The sequence below is a fragment of the Mya arenaria genome, chromosome 8, assembly GCF_026914265.1.
Source record: "Mya arenaria isolate MELC-2E11 chromosome 8, ASM2691426v1".
In the NCBI taxonomy this organism is placed as follows: domain Eukaryota; kingdom Metazoa; phylum Mollusca; class Bivalvia; order Myida; family Myidae; genus Mya; species Mya arenaria.
In genome coordinates, this window is record NC_069129.1 from 34,583,904 (window position 1) to 34,599,711 (window position 15,808).

The 15,808-nt window shown below is 38.2% G+C and overlaps 1 protein-coding gene across 2 annotated transcripts in view; it reads right to left on the reverse strand.

The window, feature by feature from the left end:
• The window catches only part of LOC128242450 (methionine--tRNA ligase, cytoplasmic-like), a 62,402-nt gene that overhangs the window by 892 nt on the left and 45,702 nt on the right, over positions 1–15,808 (reverse strand). For both annotated transcript variants that reach the window (XM_052959604.1, XM_052959603.1), the window contains 8 exons: positions 13,424–13,557; positions 11,426–11,505; positions 9,886–10,017; positions 7,931–8,035; positions 7,003–7,186; positions 5,397–5,492; positions 1,930–2,013; positions 1,181–1,438 (listed from right to left, as the gene is read on the reverse strand). In XM_052959604.1, the coding sequence (XP_052815564.1) occupies positions 1,181–1,438; positions 1,930–2,013; positions 5,397–5,492; positions 7,003–7,186; positions 7,931–8,035; positions 9,886–10,017; positions 11,426–11,505; positions 13,424–13,557 (1,073 nt within the window). The remainder of the gene's footprint in view (positions 1–1,180; positions 1,439–1,929; positions 2,014–5,396; positions 5,493–7,002; positions 7,187–7,930; positions 8,036–9,885; positions 10,018–11,425; positions 11,506–13,423; positions 13,558–15,808) is intronic.

A 15,808-nucleotide genomic window follows, 5' to 3' on the forward strand; every position in this document is an offset into this window, starting at 1 on the left:
TTATATTGTTATCATTACCGTAATATTTGTTAGAATGAATTTGCTCCTGTCCCATACATGCCATATCCCCCGGCGGGGGGAAAAGAATTTCGATCCATCCCCCGGTCTCCCGGCGGGAGGTAAAAATCCCCCGGAATTTAAAAAAAAAAAAAAAAGGTTTTTTTTTTTAGAGATTTAACATCAGGCAATAATGACAAAGTAAAACCACAGTATGTGAGTGAGTGAAATGTAATGTAAAAAAACAACTCCTCAAGGGTGAAATTACTGTTTAAAAAAGGTTTGATAAATGCCAAAAGGAAACCTTAACAGCAAGTGGTCAATTAATTTGAAGTAATGATCAAAGGCAAAGAAATATTACTATTTTGGAAAAGGTAGAAATTAATAATATTCATTCCATTCTCTTAGTGTCTCAACATCATCATAGCTGAATGTGTATTAAGCAGAATTTTTTTTAAAAGACTTTTGAGGAAGGTAAATTTAATTTACAGTGTTACAGTATGACATGACAGTGTATCATAAGAATATGATAAATCATGACATAAAATAATTCTGTATAATGAAGAAGTTAGAGGTTTTCATAGCAAAATATATGTGAATACATTTTTTCGTACTTGCATCTAAAAATACTTTGAAATTTTGCCAACTTAAACCTGCTAAAAAAATCCCCCTGAATACTACCAAAATCCCCCTAAATTTCAGCCTTTCTGAACAAATCCCCTTGAATGGTCTCCAGAAAATATGGCATGTATGCTGTCCACAAACTTTATAAGCAGCTCTTGTACATGTACAACAGTCAACAACATTAGGGATGTTACTTTCAATTGGTTTTGTGGTTTAGATTTGAGATGCACACTGGGCACTTCCTTGAGACCTAATCATGATGGATCCAGAAACTCGGCCCACATTTACTAACATCTTAAGTTTGAGTTTGAAACACTAAACTCCAAATTGCAGACAGTCTTCAGGTTTAAATAATAATCATCTAAGTATTGGTGATGGACTTTGTATTATTAGTTCCCTTTGTCAACAGAAATGATATTTGTGATATTGTTTCAATTTGAAAACACAGAACTTGGGCTAAGGTTTTTTTGCTGATGAAACATATGTGAGTGTGATTAAATAGGTAATCAATTTTCATCACAATAGAAGAAAACAAAATGAGCAGCAGCCAAGCAAGTACCTGTTCTGCCACGAGTGCTGTCAACCTGTCCACCTCAGCACTGTCCACAGTCCTGCTGTTGGCTATTACTTTCATCTCCCCCTGAGAGGCTGGCTGTTTTCCCTGCTTGTTGCCCTTCTGTTTACCTCCCCCAGGTGCAGTTGCTGTCTGCCCTGTTGCCTCAGTCAGCTTTTTCTTGAGGTCTAGAAGGACTTTTACCTCAGCATCTATGGTGAATTTGTCTGCTTTGTTGGACTTCAATTCACGTACTTTGTTGGCCTATATATACAAATGATGTGAGTCATGTTGGTTGTAACCAAGCTCTCCAGTTTCCCCAACATTATATAAGACCACAGTATAAAAATGTGCAAATTTGCAGTAAGGTGCATCACGACTGTTGTAAAATGAATAAATTTAAACTATATGTAAGGTGACATAGGGCGTTAAAAGCATTTACCATTTAAACAACGCAATGCAACACAGTATGCTTTATTGCTGTACACATGATGAAGCAGTCTTAAACGTTTTGCACATCAACACCAAGGCTATCACAAAGCTCTTTCAGAATAGCTAACAATGTCAGTAGTCATACGTTATCACCATGGGCACAACCGGCTGACTTCACTTAATGATCTAACTAATGAATCATGGAATCAAAAAACAACAACTATGGAATTTTTTTCTGTCATTAGGAACATTGTTAGAAGGCATATTATAATAAATATTTTGAATAATCATGTAGAATATTTCACACCAGGCCATTTCCCAACCTGTTTAGTAACTTCAGCCTGAATTCTCTCAGTATCCTCTGGGCTGACAGCTGACCCTGGAGCAGCATCTCCGCCCTTCCTACCCTGGGGAATGTATTATTAGGGAAAGTAATTCATATTTCAGTTTGGTGGAACATTTTTGCAAGAAGTTGTGTACAACAAGTTTTTAGGATGCAGAAAAGGTCATTAACATAACATGCACATAATTTAAATGCAAACAAGAGCTGTCACAGAGACAGCAAACTCAACTTTTCTGCTGCTTTAAAGTTTAAGGATTGCAAAGTTTTGGTGAAACATGCATGGATCACTGTAAATTTAGATTACATGCAACCCATAAACCAGAATTTCTAAGTCAAATAATAAATGGCCATAATTTGCATCATATGAAATATAGAGTTATCTTAATTGGTTAATTAAGTAGGCTGGATATTTCGGAACACATGTCTAAAGTTTCAACGCAATGCATTACGTATTCGCTGAAATATTGCATTGTGTGTGCTTACACCCAAAACCTTAACCATGATTTCTAAATCGAATAATAAAGTGCAATATTTGTAATACATGCAAGATAGAGTTATCTTACTTGATTGTATAAATTTTCAATGCAATGCAACAGGTTGTTGGTGAGTGATTGATTTAAATGTGCTTACATGCAAAATCACAAGTTTTCTAACTAAAGTATAACTGCGGTCGTTCGAACAAGCGGTCATTCGAGAACCGGCGTTCCCTCGAGATCGGAGCTTGGTCCCGAACTTTTGTCCTTTTATTTTCATATAAAATATACCTACGCTGCATCAAAACCTAATTATGTCGAAGAGTCGAGCAATATTCTCGGTCACAAGTACACAAATCATGCACAAAACCTTATGGCTCCCTCGAGGTCATAGTTTCACAGTTTTCCCGTACGCGTGTTCCAAAATAAACAAACAGTTGCAAGGTATAAAAAGTTGTAAAAATTGCAATGACAGTTGAAAGGCAATTGAAACTGTGTGAAAAACCGTTTAACACTGTTGACGCATGACCGATATAAGTTGATTTGTTGATATGGGCATTTTAGAAGATAATTATAAGAAGTAAATGACGAGAAGTTAATTGTGAGAAATGTAAATAAGTCATAAAAATATGAATAAACACTACCATATCGATCCAACATGGGAATCTCTGAAAGAAATTCCTTTTTGATACTTTGCTTTGCAATTTTGTAAAAAAATCGATTTATTGATATTTCTTTTAAATATTGTATTTAGTATAGAATCCACATATAGTAAACGACATCCTTTGAACATATGAGCGATTTCAAAAACGCAACACATTATTGGTGTCTTAGTAAACAGACTACTTCATACTTGAAATTTACTGAAATATATTTCATAACAGACTGGAGAATTGAAAATCAGGTCGTTCGAAACATTGGTTCCCTCGAGGTTTAGGTTGGTCCCCTGCGACCTCCAGCGATTGCAGTTTTACTGTAATTAATTAAGTAAGTGGGTTGGATGGCTGGGAGACCTTGTATAAAGTTTCAATGGGATACACCAAGTAGTTGCTGAGGTACTGACTTATAAACGCTTACATGCAAAAACCATAGACAGATTTTTTATGTCAGTAATAAAGGGCCATAATTTACATAATATGCAAAATAGACTTATCAAACTTGATAAATTAAGAAGGTTTAATCTACCCAATCCTCGTCTAATTTTGGTAACCTATCATTGTGTACTTTTTGCTTGTTAGAGGGTGGAAATAATTTACCCAATCCTTGAGTACTTGAGTTTGTTACAAGGTGGAAGACTGATTTATCCAATCCTTGAGTACTTGAGTTTGTTACAAGGTGGAAGACTGATTTATCCAATCCTTGAGTACTCGAGTTTGTTACAAGGTGGAAGACTGATTTATCCAATGCTTGAGTACTCGAGTTTGTTACAAGGTGGAAGACTGATTTATCCAATCCTTGAGTACTCGAGTTTGTTACAAGGTGGAAGACTGATTTATCCAATGCTTGAGTACTCGAGTTTGTTACAAGGTGGAAGACTGATTTATCCAATCCTTGAGTACTCGAGTTTGTTACAAGGTGGAAGACTGATTTATCCAATCCTTGAGTACTCGAGTTTGTTACAAGGTGGAAGACTGATTTACCCAATCCTTGAGTACTTGAGTTTGTTACAAGGTGGAAGACTGATTTATCCAATCCTTGAGTACTTGAGTTTGTTACAAGGTGGAAGACTGATTTACCCAATCCTTGAGTACTTGAGTTTGTTACAAGGTGGAAGACTGATTTATCCAATCCTTGAGTACTTGAGTTTGTTACAAGGTGGAAGACTGATTTACCCAATCCTTGAGTACCTTGAGTTTGTTACAAGGTGGAAGACTGATTTATCCAATCCTTGAGTACTTGAGTTTGTTACAAGGTGGAAGACTGATTTACCCAATCCTTGAGTACTTGAGTTTGTTACAAGGTGGAAGACTGATTTATCCAATCCTTGAGTACTCGAGTTTGTTACAAGGTGGAAGACTGATTTACCCAATCCTTGAGTACTTGAGTTTGTTACAAGGTGGAAGACTGATTTATCCAATCCTTGAGTACTTGAGTTTGTTACAAGGTGGAAGACTGATTTACCCAATCCTTGAGTACTTCGAGTTTGTTACAAGGTGGAAGACTGATTTATCCAATCCTTGAGTACTTGAGTTTGTTACAAGGTGGAAGACTGATTTACCCAATCCTTGAGTACTTGAGTTTGTTACAAGGTGGAAGACTGATTTACCCAATCCTTGAGTACTTGAGTTTGTTACAAGGTGGAAGACTGATTTATCCAATCCTTGAGTACTTGAGTTTGTTACAAGGTGGAAGACTGATTTACCCAATCCTTGAGTACTTGAGTTTGTTACAAGGTGGAAGACTGATTTATCCAATCCTTGAGTACTTGAGTTTGTTACAAGGTGGAAGACTGATTTATCCAATCCTTGAGTACTTGAGTTTGTTACAAGGTGGAAGACTGATTTACCCAATCCTTGAGTACTTGAGTTTGTTACAAGGTGGAAGACTGATTTACCCAATCCTTGAGTACTTGAGTTTGTTACAAGGTGGAAGACTGATTTATCCAATGCTTTTGAATCTTTGATCTGTTCGAGGGCAAAGCATTGACCCAATCCTTTGGTTTGTTAAAGGGAGATAGAAATGACCGTATCACTGTGGGGCCTTCCAATCAGCAAGCGTACAACAACATATTGTGGGATTAAGAAGTTCAGCTAAATACTAGGTTAGACTCAGAAGTAGACTTAATGTATAAGGTTGCAAATTCAAAAAACATAGCGCAACCTTTCATGCCAACCTGTTTGTTTCAAAATATATCACGCTACAACTGAGAATGAAGGATTCGTAACAAACCATCATATATTACGATTCTATATAAGATCTGTGTTCCTTGTGTTAAGAGTCTGATAAAACAATTTACCCAATCCTTGTGTAGTACCTTAAGTTTATTCGACGGTGGAGGTCCCTGGCCAGCAAACCTCTTTTTCAGCTCTGCTATTGTACTGGCTTCTATCTTCTGGAACAGTGGAGATGGCTGAAACAAATAAAGTGGCAGATATTGATGTCGTATATCCTAAAATAAGAATCCCCCACGAAATTGTTAATATTTAAAAGAAAAGGATCAGCTATGAAATGAGCTATAGAACTAAAGTAAACATTTGAGGACAAATTTAACAGTATCAGAAAATCATAGTCTAGGCAAACATGAGCCAATAAATCATTTTTTGAGACTCAAATTATTACATATTGTAGGTGCCTCTTGCTCCAACAGCACATGTTAACAATCACTTGCCCTATCTTTTGGACAGGTGACAGAAAAAGCCCTGAAAGACATTACAAGTCAAGTGTCACATTATCAAGTGTCTGGGGCATTCAGTTGCACCTGCATACTTACCTGTTCTTTTTTAAATGCATGTGACAGGTGGCGTACAAACTCCTGATAGACCATCTTACAGTCATCACTTGACCTATCTTGTGTCAAGGTGACAAACAAAGCCCTGGTAGATGTTTTGGTGACAACAAGCTGTCTCTGTATACATTCACTTGCCCTATCTTGTGTCCAGGTGACAAACAAAGCCCTGGTAGACCATGTTACAGGTGTCTGTGACAACAAGCTGTCTCTGTATACATTCACCTGTCCTATCTTGTGTCCAGGTGACAAACAAAGCCCTGGTAGACCATGTTACAGGTGTCTGTGACAACAAGCTGTCTCTGTATACTGTCACCTGCCCTATCTTGTTTCCAGGTGACAAACAAAGCCCTGGTAGACCATGTTACAGGTGACTGTGACAACCAGCTGTCTCTGTATACTTTCACCTGTCCTATCTTGTGTCCAGGTGACAAACAAAGCCCTGGTAGACCATGTTACAGGTGTCTGTGACAACCAGCTGTCTCTGTATACACTCACCTGTCCTATCTTGTGTTCAGGTGACAAACAAAGCCCTGGTTGACCATTTTACAGGTGTCTGTGACAATCAGCTGTCTCTGTATACACTCACCTGTCCTATCTAGTGTCCAGGTGACAAACAAAGCCCTGGTAGACCATGTTACAGGTGTCTGTGACAACCAGCTGTCTCTGTATACTTTCACCTGTCCTATCTTGTGTACAGGTGACAAACAAAGCCCTGGTAGACCATGTTACAGGTGTCTGTGACAACCAGCTGTCTCTGTATACATTCATCTGTCCTATCTTGTGTACAGGTGACAAACAAAGCCCTGGTAGACCATGTTACAGGTGTCTGTGACAACCAGCTGTCTCTGTATACATTCATCTGCCCTATCTTGTGTCCAGGTGACAAACAAAGCCCTGGTAGACCATGTTACAGGTGTCTGTGACAACAAGCTGTCTCTGTATACTTTCACCTGCCATATCTTGTGTCCAGGTGACAAACAAAGCCCTGGTAGACCATGTTACAGGTGTCTGTGACAACCAGCTGTCTCTGTATACACTCACCAGTCCTATCTTGTGTCCAGGTGACAAACAAAGCCCTGGTTGACCATGTTACAGGTGTCTTGGACAACCAGCTGTTTCTGTATACACTCACCTGTCCTATTTTGTGTCCAGGTGACAGGTGACATACTAAGTCCTGGTACACCACATTACAAGTATCTGGCACATTCAGTTGTCTCTGTATGGTGGCTGAGACCTCTGGCATGTAAGGTTGGAGAAGCACAGACAACAAACATGCCAAGTTGGCTGCCAGACTCACAACACTGCCAGCACGCTTCCTGTTAAATAGAATCAAGATTCAAAAAGTGCTCATGCAAGGGTTCTGTGCGATTCATCTTCTGGAGACCTGATTGTAATCATAAAAATATATCAGATACAAAAGGCTATCCATTCATATATGCCCTAGTACTAATAGCTATCTGTCCTTGGGTGGCAGTGCAGAGTAAATAGGGGTCATAAGCTGTTAGTGTTCAAGCTACTTACAAGTTTCAGGTTCCCTAGTCAAATCAGTTATTGACCTTAACCTTTGACCTCAAATAACATGCAAACACTAAGCATGTCAATGCAAAATGACCATCAATACTGTTTATCTGCTAGTAACGGCATCCTGCCTAACAAGTTTGAGGTTATTGGCTCGAGCATTCTTCAGTTGTTGAACAAAATGAATTTTCAGCTCAAGGTAACCATGACCATGACCTTTGACTCACTGACCTCAAATCCATAGGTTCATCTACTCTTCAAGGTTAACCTTTTTAACCAAGTTTGGGATCCCTGGGACAAGATGTTCTTCAGTTATTGATCAGAAGCAGATTTTCATGACCAACCTGCTTACCAAGTTTGAGTTCTATGGGCCTGAGTGTTTGCATGTTATTAGTTGAAAACTGATGGAAGGATATATGGTCTGATTACTATATGTGGACAGTTGGGGGCTTAAAACAAATATATACCTTTTTGTTACTCTTCTGAAAAGTAAAGAAATTTTGGCTAGTGCTTAAAGATTCAAGATATCTTGCACAGCTTACCTGTCAGTGTCAGTGCCCTTCACAAGGACCCATGGTTTGTTTTCCTGCATAAACTGGTTACCCAGCCGAGAAATGCTCAGAATGTTCCTGATCGAGTCTCGGATCCTGTAAACCAACATTAGATATTACTATGGAATGAAGTTAAACCTGTCTTCTCCAAAAGAATGATATATGTTGAGGTATAGCCATTTCCAGCCAATAAGCTAATTTGGCCGTTTTCACTCTATTGTGACCAGTCTGGTACCAGACTTACTTGCCCACTTTTCCTACCATTGTGACCAGCCTGGTACCAGGCTTATTTGCTCACTTTTCCACCCATTGTGACCAGTCTGGTACATGTACCAGGCTTACTTGCCCACTTTTCCACCCATTGTGACCAGTCTGGTACCAGGCTAATTTGACCACATTCCCACCAATTGTGAGCTGTCTGGTACCAGGCAGACTTGTCCACTTTTCCACCCATTGTGACCAGACTGTGACCAGTCTGGTCACAGGCAGACTTGCCCACTTTTCCACCCATTGTGACCAGTCTGGTACCAAGCTGACTTGCCCACTTTTCTACCCATTGTAACCAGTCTGGTACCATGCTGACTTGCCCACTGTTCAACCCATTGTAACCAGTCTGGTACCAGGCTGACTTGCCCACTGTTCAACCCATTGTAACCAGTCTGGTACCAGGCTGACTTGCCCACTTTTCTACCCATTGTAACTAGTCTCGTACCAGGCTGACTTGCCCACTGTTCAACCCATTGTAACCAGTCTGGTACCAGGCTGACTTGCCCACTTTTCTACCCATTGTAACTAGTCTCGTACCAGGCTGACTTTACCACTTTTCTACCCATTGTGACCAGTCTGGTACCAGGCTAAGTTGCACCCTTTTCCACCCATTATGACCAGGTCTGGTACCAGGCTGACTTGCCCACTTTTCCACCCATGGTGACCAGTCTGGTACCAGACTAATTTGGCCACTTTCCATCTGAATGTGTCCTATACTTGTAACAAGACATAAGAAAATATTTACTTTCAAGGCATTTTGTTAAAACTTATTTGCTCACTTTTCCACCCATTGTGACCAGTCTGGTACATGTACCAGGCTTACTTGCCCACTTTTCCACCCATTGTGACCAGTCTGGTACCAGGCTAATTTGACCACATTCCCACCAATTGTGAGCTGTCTGGTACCAGGCAGACTTGTCCACTTTTCCACCCATTGTGACCAGACTGTGACCAGTCTGGTCACAGGCAGACTTGCCCACTTTTCCACCCATTGTGACCAGTCTTGTACCAAGCTGACTTGCCCACTTTTCTACCCATTGTAACCAGTCTGGTACCATGCTGACTTGCCCACTTTTCTACCCATTGTAACCAGTCTGGTACCATGCTGACTTGCCCACTTTTCTACCCATTGTAACCAGTCTGGTACCAGGCTGACTTGCCCACTGTTCAACCCATTGTAACCAGTCTGGTACCAGGCTGACTTGCCCACTTTTCTACCCATTGTAACTAGTCTCGTACCAGGCTGACTTGCCCACTGTTCAACCCATTGTAACCAGTCTGGTACCAGGCTGACTTGCCCACTTTTCTACCCATTGTAACTAGTCTCGTACCAGGCTGACTTTACCACTTTTCTACCCATTGTGACCAGTCTGGTACCAGGCTAAGTTGCACCCTTTTCCACCCATTATGACCAGGTCTGGTACCAGGCTGACTTGCCCACTTTTCCACCCATGGTGACCAGTCTGGTACCAGACTAATTTGGCCACTTTCCATCTGAATGTGTCCTATACTTGTAACAAGACATAAGAAAATATTTACTTTCAAGGCATTTTGTTAAAACTTATCTTATAGTAACCTTCTGCAATAACATTAAATCTAACAGTGTTTTAATTGATTTCTCAAAGTATAATATTTGTCTTGTAGAAATCTCATTGCTAATATGTTGTTTACTATCCCACCTGGTAGTTTCCATGTTGTCAATATATGTGTGTAGCTCCCTGTTAACAAGTGCCAAGAGGTTATAGTCATCACTATTCAGGTCCATTGGCTGTATAGTCCCTCCAAAACTGTTGCTCACAAACATCAATGCTCTGTAATAGAGTTAACAACATATCATGCATTCATAAATGTATTCATTGTGCAATACCAAATGTAATCTTATGATTTGTCTTTGGTAGCATCCATTTATTTAAGCATTTCTGTGGAAAAGTTTAAAGATTTTAAAATACATGTGTAATACTGCGGTAACTTAAATTGGCGGGGCCTGACCTAAAACCTTGAGTTATCCATTCTTTCGAGCTAACCTGAATTTCCATTTAAGTCTTTTATGAAATACCTTATTTTTGAAGTTTGTAGTTTTCTTGTATACCACTTTTATATTTGTTTTAAAATTCTTAACTTTAACTTCATCATTAATCATTAGAAAGCAAAATTACATCAGTAACTTAGTAATTTATTGTAATATTACATATTATACTTTTATTTACCAACGGTTGTTTACTTCCCACTGGTACTATTTATGTGGAAATTGCTCATATGGTCAAAGGCTGTCATTTACTAAATGTGATTATGTAAAAGTAAAACAAAGCAGTGAATGAATAGCAAAATTTAAAAAAAAAAAAACTATTTTCTAAAAAAAATTATGAAAATATGAAAGTATGACATGGCATATTATGGCTTTACTCAGATTTAAGTTTCTCAAGGTCAAGGATGGATAATTGGCACAACTTCTGTCTGTCTTGCAGAACCCGTTTGCCATAGTGCAAAGCAAAGTGACAAAAAGGAATTCTTTTCAGAGATACTTATGTCCGACCATTGTTCATTTTACTTAATTCAGTATCGCAATTAACTATTTATGTGCTGTGTACCATTGTTATTTCAATATATTTTATCATTTAAATACATGTGTTTTACTATTTAATAACCTTTGCCATTTTCATGGTTCAATAAAATTTGTCAAAACAAATATGGAGGCTGCCGATTTTGACATTTTTTAGTACGTCTTATATCATCTGTTAGTGGTATTAGGTTTTTTTCTTGATTTCTATATATATATTTTTTGCCTGCATCATACATACGATAGCGTCCTATACACAATAGGTTAAGGTATGTTAATTACTCATTCACGATTCTCTCAATTAAATTCTCATCATAACCTTCTCGCCATAATCTTCTAAAATGCCCTTATCAATTTGTCATGCGTAAAAGGTGATTATCAGTTTTCACACCTCATTACTTTTTCTTTTGTGTCACTGCAATTTTTATAAATTGGGAAAATTTTAACACCTGTTATTTGTTTGGAACACTCTTTCGAGAAAATTTGGTACCAGCATTGGTACTTGAATTCTCGACTCTATTAGGTATTGATTGATCGTCAGTATATTTAATACGAAAATAGGACAAAGCCTTAACCTCGACCAACCCACAGTTCTCTAAAAATGGCCTGCTAGAGGCAACGCACTTTACTGTATTCAAAAACATCTTCTCTTCTAAGCTAACCTGTTGATGAAGTTTCCGAGGTTGTTAAGAAGTTCACTGTTGTTCTTCAGGAGGAAATCATCCCAACTAAAACTGCTATCCTGTGTAACAAATAAGGGCAGCTTTCATCAAATAATATCAATAGAAATAGCTGTTTTTCAGATTATAGTTGAATATCTTATAAGGATAACAATAAAAATTAATAAAGGGCAATAACAATACCTAACTGCAGAGTTATGGTTCCTGCATTTCTCCTTATTGAGTACTATCTGTATATGAAATTTGAAGTCAATACATTTTTCCTCAACTTACTGTACCAAGAGTTATGGTTCTTGTGCACTACACTTTTCTTAAATGAGATCTTTCTGTATATATTAAGTTTTACGATTCTCTGAATAAATAAGTATGACAATTAACAAAGGGCATTATAAATAGTTAGAGATATAATTCTTGTACACTGCACTTCTCCTAAATAAGATCTATCTGCATGGGTGAAAGTTGGAAATATGAAAAACCTGAAATATTTTGCTGGGGGCCTGGGGGCCGCAGGGCCCCCGGTGGGTCCAGGGCAAAGCCCTGGCAGGGGGTCCTGAGATTTAAGAATTTTAAGGGAATAAAATGCCATTCCAGAGTATAAATTGACTATGAAATGAAATTGAAGCCTGACTTAAATTACTTTAATGTATGGCTAAATAATATTTTCTACACTATTAAAAAGAAAAAATATTAATATAAGAAAATGATACCATTAATGAATTTTATGCCTAAACTGATTCGTTTGGTAGGAAATGTATCAACAGTCACAAAAATGTATAAGGTAGAATTTCTTCATTTATTTATAATAATTAAGATTTGGACCAAAAAAACTTATAATATTTCAAACTGATGCTTTTGTCAACACTCTTTTAACAACCATTAATCAACCAAGTTTGATTCTTTTCCATTTATTCTGACTGTTGCTACCATTTTCATTTTTTCATTTCCTTTTAAGCACCGTCTGTTTCGCCAGTCCGTGTAATTTTGCAACCCTTTTTGCTTTTTCAGTTTTGAGAAGCTGCAGGGAAGATTCCCAAATGATTGTTTTTTACGCATCATTTCATCGCCAAATGATTACGCTCCGCAGAGTGATTACCCCATCTATCACCGTTTTTGTCAACCTCAGACAAACATTCACACCTCCACTTTTTTTACTGCCTTTTCTAAGTCCTTTGTATTATAACCAGCTAGTAAAAACTTAATTTTCAGAACTATTTTGTTTGATAAACAATCGTCTGCATCGAATGACAGTTGCTAATAATAACAATGTCGGCCATCTTTATGTGCAGTCCTTAAGTGATAAAAGACACGCTATTTCATTGGAGGGCAAAATCGAGTAAGCCAATCAAAAGTATCCTTTCACACGAATGACGTATAGGGTTTTCCTCGATTGTTTGTCGGAATTACGATTCAGCGATTCCCAATGAAAGAGGATCGCACACCGAGTCTGTTTGGCCGTAATCGAACAAAAAGATCGGCTATCTCCGTAAATGAAATAAAAACGCGCACTTGTTCAAGCGGGCATCTGCTGGATCGCAAAAATGGAGGTTGTGAAATCGGACTTATTGTTGACCTCTGCAAAATATGATCGAAATTCGGAAGAGGAGTTGGGTCATACCCCCTTACCCCCCTCTGAAAATCTCAACGGATTTACACGATTTGGAAAAACGACCCCTCTGGATCAGGAAAAACCGGAAAATCCGGCATATGCCGGAAAACTTTCACCCATGTATCTGTATGCGAAGTTTGCAGTAAATACCTCTAGGCGCACATAGCAGGTAAAAATATGGAGATGTCAGCAGGAATCCCGGTGTCCCACCCTGTGTCTTTTAACACTCTATAAACACACCCAACACCACTCACATATGTTTCTGGGCACAAAAAGAGCAGGTAGAACCTGTCGATGCCCGCTGCAGTCAACATGTCTTGTGCCTGGTAACAGTCATTTTAGACACCCTGCACTACCCACCCTGCACCACTCACCTGTGTTTCTGGGCGCACATAGAGCAGGTAAAATCTGTAGATGTCTGCTGGAATCCCTGTGTCCCGTGCCTGGTCCCCAAACACACCTGTATCCCGACTTTTGGAGAACTTCCCGTCCTCATAGTTCAGGTACTCTACAAACAGACAACAAATGGGACATAAAACAAAATTCATTGAACATGTGTATAATCAAATAGGTATATGGATGTTTTATTCTTTTTCATACTTTTTTAGCTGCTTAGCATTCGTTGTGTTTAAAGCAGTTGCAAATTACTTCAACATTAATCATGTACAGTAAAACTGCGATAACTTTAAGTTTCCTGGGAACAATCATGTATCACACTAACGCAATACATTTACTACCATGCAGGAAAAATAAGATATCCAACACTTCATATCCAGACATGTACATACAAAACCTACCTGTACCAGCCCTGTACTTTAGTGCAGTGTAGTTTTTGTCTACTCCAAGCAATGTTTGTCCACAACACTGCATTAACCAACATGTAACTTCTGAACCTACCTGTATCCTACATGTGCTTCACTAGTAGAGTGGCAGTAAACATACCATTTACAACATTGCATTTACTCTACAATATACATTATGCATTTAAATATAACAGATAAGTGTTTCATCACTGTGTAGTTGTGGCCTCTGAGCAGAGTGGCAGGAATGAGGATATAACAGTCTCTGCAGTAACCAGCATGTACATGTTGAACATACCCGTAGCAAACAAGTGCTTTATTACTGTGTAGTTACCATCTAGTCCCAGTAGAGTGGTGGGAAATATCTCATTCACAACACTGCATTTACCATTATTGGCGCCGCACTGAAGTGCGCGCCTATTATGGAATGGGAATTTATTTTAGTTAGTGGTAGGAGCGGTTTTTAAGTTGGTTAACAGTTTGGTTTTACTGTTATTTAATAATGATTAAAAAATGCAAATGGGTGGCGATTGCATGGGCTTTTTATGGTTGAATATATAGTCTTCAATTTATCTTCAAAACATTATTTCGGAAGAACGACAAATAAGTTTAATAACTGTTCCCGATTCGTTTACGTTTTCCGATTGGTTACCTGAAATGTCTGAAATATCATGTGCCGGAAATGTAAAATGTGTGGACCGGTAATTATGTGAATGGGAATAATTATGTTTTATGTTGTTTTTTTATGTTTACTGCATTGATAAACCATGAGGTAATCTTTTTTCTTTAATCTAATCGATATTGGAATTAAATGTTCACCTAACTTTATTTGTTAAGTTGTTGAAGGTGACATTAGTAAAATTTTATTACGATTGTCCCCGAGTTGTAACACATACCGGATGTTGCTATTTTTAGAACCAGAAGGTATTTCCCCGCTATTCATAGGTCAATAATGGAGTTTCTACATCGTAGTAGCTGGAAACTCGGGTGATGATTTTTATCATGAATATACGTTTAAAATAAGTAAACACTTAAAGTGCACACTGACAGTTGATTACGATACACCTAACAATTTGAGTCATTACAGTAAAACATGGATTATAAGTGAATTTTACGCGTAAGAGAAGATTTTCTGTCGAAAAAACGAATGTCAACAATCGGCATGGAACTGGGATATTCGTATCAAAGGGCTATGTATGTAAGTATCTTTGAGTAGTTTTGTACGTTGATGTGTTCAAAAATGTTTGTTTTTTAATTTATCTTTGGAATTCTTAAATCATTTTTATTTGCTAAATGTTAAGACAGCGTGTTAATATTTTTACATACATGTACTATAATTATATATTATTATAAATATACATGTTACATCTACTTATGCACCAGTCAATTGTAACCATGCCCCCTCCCCCCAGGTCGGGGTAATACCGGGGATAGCGGGGGAAAAGGACAGTGTCGGGTGAATGCGGTGGTGGGGGGTGGTTACAATTGACTGGTGCATTATGCGGACGAACTGATGGTCAAATCCCTGCCATATGCCCCCACACCCCAGAGAGCCTAGGAAAGGCATATTCCCCACTATTTTTTGCTCGAAGACAAAACCACCGCATTCACCCGGCACTGCAGGGCCACCTGAAAGGTAAAAACACAGCCCGTTTCCCCGGCTATCCCCGGCATAACCCTGGACCTGGGTTACAAGAAAAGGGTTGATTTTTAAGCATTTTATTAGCTATAAAAATGTATGGTTACATGACATTATGTATATTTTCTTCAAAATTGAACGGTAAACTATCATAAATTGTCTTTTAAATTGTTCATTAGACATCATAGAAAATATTTAAAATGATTTCAGCAGGTTGTCTTATTATTTATTATTTTTTATGAAATTATAAAACTGCTTTATATTTTCAAACATCGAAATACTGCTCTGTTCAGAAGACTCACAAGATCAATCAAAATGAT